The sequence below is a fragment of the Morone saxatilis genome, unplaced genomic scaffold (assembly GCF_004916995.1).
Source record: "Morone saxatilis isolate NCDOM2014 unplaced genomic scaffold, NCSU_SB_2.0 Contig18, whole genome shotgun sequence".
Taxonomy (NCBI): Eukaryota; Metazoa; Chordata; class Actinopteri; family Moronidae; genus Morone; species Morone saxatilis.
The window spans coordinates 17,495,927-17,502,328 of NW_023339740.1; the positions used below are offsets into that span (position 1 = coordinate 17,495,927).

The 6,402-nt window shown below is 40.9% G+C and overlaps 1 protein-coding gene across 1 annotated transcript; it reads left to right on the plus strand.

Annotated features, from left to right (window-relative positions):
* Positions 1-2,328: 2,328 nt before the first annotated feature.
* On the plus strand, positions 2,329-5,474 carry LOC118328523 (the record flags this gene model as incomplete). Its single annotated transcript, XM_035662285.1, is given in 2 exon segments — positions 2,329-2,478; positions 3,651-5,474. Coding segments are annotated over 2 exon segments (1,268 nt in total), but the record flags the coding sequence as incomplete, so codon positions are not given.
* Between the last annotated feature and the right edge of the window lie 928 nt (positions 5,475-6,402).

Below are 6,402 nucleotides of genomic sequence, written 5' to 3' on the forward strand. Positions count from 1 at the left end.
AAGCTCCAGAACAGCTACTAAACTTTTGTCAACTTCCAAGGCCAAGAGTGAACGTTTTAAAGTCTTCAAATAGAAAAAGTGATTTTAACTTTTTTGCATCTGATTCCATCTGTAAGGAGTATCATGTTTATTAAAGTATGGTTTGAACATGAGGTACAACTAAAGTTATAAATAAAATATTTAAAGTATTTTTATGTAATCAGAGAAAAGAGGTAATGAGGCTGTTTTCCCAGGAGAGTCTTCTTCTACATAATGTAAAATGCAAATAATTTCTGTTGGTCCCACCTGTCCAAACAATGTACAGCAGGTGTTAACTGCAAACTAAAGCAATCATCATTTATCATTAATATAAAACATATATAATCATAAATTATAGAGAAGCATTGAAAAGCATGCATGTTGTTGTCTAGATTATAGATTTAAAAGAATAACACCAACACACAGACATTGCATCATCTTCATCACAGTTAAGTGATCTACAGTCTAAACCTGCATTATGAAACACCTTGCTTGTGTGTACTCGTTGTACACTTTTAGAATAACATACTGTAGTTTGAACAATGTGGGTGTAACACAGGAATGTTTGTAACCTCTCAATGAAAATTAAACATCATACAGTATGTTCCTGCAGGGTTCAATCATTTTTTTTACTTTACAGGTTACCTTTAGGCAGCCTGGTGAGTCAGATTAATTATATCTCTCACCACTGCTACACTGAAGACAAACAGCTGTATTTTGAAGCCAAATGATATGGATAATATTGGTATCCTCAGTTTTTTCCAGCCAAATCCAGAGAAAACCAAGGTTCTCCTTATTGGTCCTAACAAGTCAAGTGAAACCCTGTATCTGCCCTGTGGCCACCAGTGTTAAACCCTCATCAAGAAACCTCAGTGTAGTCTTAAAACTGAACTTTGACACATACGTAAACAAGCTTGTGCAAACCTGCAAATCAATGCTATCAACTAGAGATCTCAAATTACTAATTCATACTCTATTTTCTTCTTGCATCACGACTTTCAACTCGTGCAAAACGCTAACCAAAACCAACCGTTCATCACACCAGTCCTCTCACACCTTAATTGGCTCCCTATTAAGTATAGAATATATTTCAAGAGACTGCTTATCACAAACAAGGCCCTACACGGGTTTGCCCATTCCTGTTTCCAAACGTTTGCATCTCTATTTCACCTCTAGCCCACTCAGATGATCCGACCAAGGTCTCTTATTTATACCCCGTACCCTGCGCAAGGGTAGCTGTGCTTCTGTTTTAGGCCCCGTCCCACTGGAACAGTCTCCGTCCTCTGTTCAGCTAAGTCTGTAAACAGCTTTAAAGAACAGATCAAACCCCATTTCAGCCAACTTGCATTCCCTGTAATAGTGCTGTAATTTATTTTTCTGTATATTCCTGTATTTGTATGTTGTTTGTTTTTTAGGCATCAGTATCCTGTACAGCACTTTGTAAAAGGTTGTTTTAAAAGGTTGCTGTATAGATAAAATTGTACTGACACCTACAGAGAGACACTTTGCATATCTCACTGTTAGTTGTTAGACTGGTTTTCTTGCCTGTGCAAACAGGGCCACACCCTCTGAGACGCACATGTTCTCTCACCTCTATGCAGGCCAGGTGCAGGGAGCACAGGAGGGGGAAGGAGGGAGAGGGTCATTATCCCCTTGAGGGTGGAGCAAAGAGGGAGGTGAAGTGAACGGATGAAACATTTGAAGCTCATACTGACATGCTGCTCTAAAGCTCCTGTGAGTCCAGGTAAGAACTAATAAACATTTTTCTGTAACATGTAGTTTGAATGTTCCTACTTTTATCATTTGACAGAGATACCAAGGTTTATTTTAACAGGTTGAGTCAGTCTGATTGTAGTGTCATGGTCAGGAGGTGGAAATGTTTGCAGTCAGGTCATAGTAAAAGAGTTTACTACAAATTCCAATCTGTGTTCACATTACTGATGTGTTTCATATCATTTGTTTATTCATTTCCTTGTAAATATGATTGTTTTAGATGATTTTAAATATATTGCATGTTGACAGCAGAGGATAGTTTAATTTATTCCTGAGTTTGCTGATTTCTGATCCAATGTAAACAGCTGTCTGGTCCAGGGTTCACTGCTAATGTAAACAATGAGAATATTGATCTGCATTAACGGGGCAGAAACATTCACTGACAGTGAAACAGTTTACAAACCTGTACAGAAATATCTAATATTGTTGGTGGTTTAGTGTCAGCAGAGTGCCTGACATTCCTGAGCTCCTACTCCCCCCAGGCAAAAATTAAAACAGTTTTTCGATACGTTAACCCGTGTTGTTGTTTTGCTGTAGCCATGGATGGAGTGTTGGAAGGGGCGGCGGTGTTGTGTGTGTGTAAACTGGCCTGCAGTCTCTTCTTCCTGCCCTCGTTGGCGGCCTCTCACAGTCCCGTCAGTTTCTGCTGCTGCTGCCTCCTGATCTTTACCGACTTCCTGGTCACAGGTGAGTATCGGGATGTAAACAGGTGTGCTGGTCACCACAGTTTGTCTGAAGTACTCCCACAGCCCAAGAGCTTAAACAGGACATTATCTAACACTACTAATTAGATCAAAGTGGATGTTGTTATAAGATTTTTTTCATTCAAGACATGAAGCTGGAACAAAATGTTGATTAAAAGATTAGTTGAATGACAACGTTTTTTTTTTTTTTAAAGCAAGCAAGCCAAACATTTCCTGGTTTCTGCTTCTCAAATGTGAGGATTTGCTAGATTTCTTTGTCTTATGTGCTAGCAAACTGAATATCTTTGTTTGAGTGTTGGCTGGACAAATACAAGTCATTTAAAGATGTCACTATTGATTTAAAGGTCCAATGGTGTTCATTTCAAGGGACGGATTCTATTGGGCAGAAATTGAATATAATTATGCTCCATAGGTATTGGTTTTCCTGAATATTCCTAATAGTCAGAGATCAGTTTCGATTACCGTTTTACAGTGTCTATCCGCGTAAGTGTCTCCTGCACACTTCACAGCCTGTTCTCATTCCCAGGTTGTCAAATACAGATGCGAGCGGTGTTCACATGCAAGATGCCACTGAATCCTACACACTGGTCCTTTAAGGAAATTGTGACCGGCGTTTTATAGACCAAATAATTATTCGATTAATTGATAATGAAAATAATCTTTAGTTGCAGCCCTACAAGACACAGTGTCCTCACCTCATCTCAGTTTAAGATGTGTGCGTACAAGCACAAATTTGTGACATCATAACTAGTTCAAGGGACAGCTGTGATTTTTACAAATATGCAATTTACACTGGTTGGACATTCGAACTGGAAACCTCAAGTGCACATATACACTAGGACTATACACTAGGAATGGATGTTTCAGTGGAGTAAGAGACATGAGCAATATGTGAGGGAGAAGGACTAGATGCTATCTAAAGAATTTCTAACTAGGTAATTTAATTTGTTGTGGAAAGAAACACGTCAGACAAAAATTAATATTCCAAGCAGAGTTTATGTGTGTTAAAAGATGTCTGGAGGGAATCTTTCATTTTATATTTTTTTAGTTAACTGAGCTGCTCCGCAATATTTCCACAAACCCCTAGCTGGAAATCACTGCTCTAATCCGATCCAGTCACCTCACTCACTGACACTCTTTTTTTTTCTCCCTCAGTTTTTCTGAGTGTTCTTTGCATCTTTGAGTCCTGGCTGACTAAGCTGAGCCCATTCGGTGACATCATTGCCCTGCGCTTCCTGCTCTTTCTCAGCCACACATATGGTGTGGTGTTGCTCCTGACCACACCTCTGATCGCTGTAGAGACTCTGACCAGGCTGCTGTGGTCTCGCTCTGTTGTCACACACAAGACAGTGACGGACTCTGATGGACAGCATTGTTATGTTGGGGAGGTTGCAGTGGAAGAAGAGCAGGAGGACAGCGATAACCCAGACAAAGACACAGAAAAGAGGTTGTCTCATGTTGCCAGTTACCTCTGCTGTTTGTCTGTGTGGGTCGTCGTGGCCCTGAATGTCAGGTGGCGATGGAAGCTGGAGGAAGTGTGGGCTGCTGCCTGTTTGCACACAACCAACTCCCTCATCAGATGTTTGCCCAACCTGTTCAGCCCCGTATCCAGCACTGTGAATCCCTGCTGGGTCATGGCCTTCCTCTCCCTCCTCCTGCTCCTCCTAACCACGAGCACGGGCCTGCTCAGGCAACAGGGGGCCCCGGCACGGATGTCAAGAACACAGAAAGAGAAACATGGAGTTAACAATAACAGCAACAGTTGCTGGCAAGACCTCGAACCAGCGCTGCCTGTACCCTCCAAGCCTGTGAACCCTGAGATGTCGGTATCAGAGGCAGCACAGTGTGTTGACCCAGAGAAAACAGAGAGCAGCTGCACTGTTCACAGAGCGTGTTCCCGGAACAGCGTGCAGATGTCGGCGCATCTCCATGGAGACTTTGTCCTCATCTCCCCCAAGTGTTTGTCTGCAGGACAGGAGCACGAAAGGACAAAGAGAGGTATACCTCTGACATTTATCATCGAGGACCATGTGGACTCACAATACAGGAACCAGGGTGGGTGGCGACAGTGGGGTTTTCCCTGCCTGGGGGTGAATGTAATAATAGGGTTCGTGGGTGTGCTCTTCACCTTTGTGTTACCTCTAAACCTCAGTGTGAACATTCTTCTGATCAGGACTATAGAGACTCTGTTGGAGCTGTGTATCAAATCTTTAGTTTCATCTGCAGCAAACACAAACAAGATATCCACCTCTCACAGTGGAACGCTTGTATAAAACCAGACTGGTGGGAAGCAAAAGTGGACGCTGATTAAAGACTATTTGCAACATGATCACCAGATTAATATTGCATGTGTGCAGACAGCAGGTCTACCTGTCAACGTTGGTTTGAATAGGGGGTAAATAAGCATTTTGGAGCAGCTTGCATATGAGGACTAATATGTAGAAACTGCAGAAAGGTGCTGAGGAGGCAGGTTGAGGCGTGCTTGGTGGGAAGACACTAAACCTGACTGAAACAGGCGGCTGGAAGGCCTGCTTTTATTGCACAGAGCCTTAAGCTCTGCAACGATTTGTCATTACACAATGGGTTATAGAATGAGCCTCTCCAGTTTAAATAAGACTAATCCAGGGGCAAACAGTGTTTTAGGAGTAGTAATATGAAGTGTGCTGATGCTGACATAAACCCTGCATACAGCAATGTATAAATAAATACTGAGTAACTTGAGGGTGTGTCACAGTTAGTTTTTCTTCTTCGTAGTTTTGTCTTTATTCTGAAGTCAGCTGGTTTCAAGGGATTGTACCACTCCTCAGAGGTGAATGTTAACTAAGTACATTTAGTCAAGTATTGTGCTTAAGTCAGATTTTGAGGTACTTGTTCTTTACTTAAGTATTTCCATTTTATGCTAGTTACTTTTAAGATTCTACATTTGTTTCCAACATTTTTGGCTTGTAACAAAAAAGCAGCCTCTGGTTGGGACCCCTGTTTCAGATGCCTGTTAGTTGTTATAAGTTCTTCCAAAGAGAGATTTCTCCTCTGAACTTCTCAGATAGTTTTGCTGAAATACCTGTTCAAGGCCAGTTTATTTATTTAATAAAGATTAAAAAAAAATGGAAAGCTGAATGAATCATCTCATGAATCCCTCAATATTTATGTTGTGATCCTTTAAGGGGTCAGAGCCCATACCTAGGGTTGAGAGTCACTGGGCTAAACAACCAAAATGTATATAAAGTAGTTAAAACTAGCTTCATCTCAACCAGCTACAGCAGTAAAATTATACATTGGTGCATCAGTATTGATTATATAATTTATATATATTAGTCACAGCATCAGTTTTTCTGCATAACAAGTACTTTTACTTATCATACTTTACTTTATAATATTTCTGTCCTTTATCTACAGGTAAGTAGTAGTAGTTTTCTCTCTTTTTTTCTTTTGCAGAGATTAAGATGAGAAGACTGATATCACTCTTATCTCTACTATTAAATTTAGATCTAAGGCTACAGCCAGTAGCCAGTTAACTTAGCTTAACATAAAAACTGGAAGGGGGAGGGGGGGCAGCTTGCCTGGCTCTATCAAAAGGTAACAAAACCTCCTCTAAACCACATCTAAAGGCAGCTAATTAACACTTTATATCTGTTGTATAATCTGTAAAAACCTGTTTTTACACAGGGACTTCCCCAAGACTGGTGGTTGCCTGGCAACCGCACTGTAATGGCAAGTCTCCAACTAATTATTCTAACAGCTAGCTACTGCACCGGCCAAAAACAGTGAACTAAACTAAAGTGTGTCATTGTACTACTTTGGTATTTGAATTGTTAATACAGAAACTGGAAATAGCAAATCATGCAGAAGACTTGCCTTGTACTCATGTAGAGACAGATATGCTCCCATCAAGCCTGAGGTGTTGAAA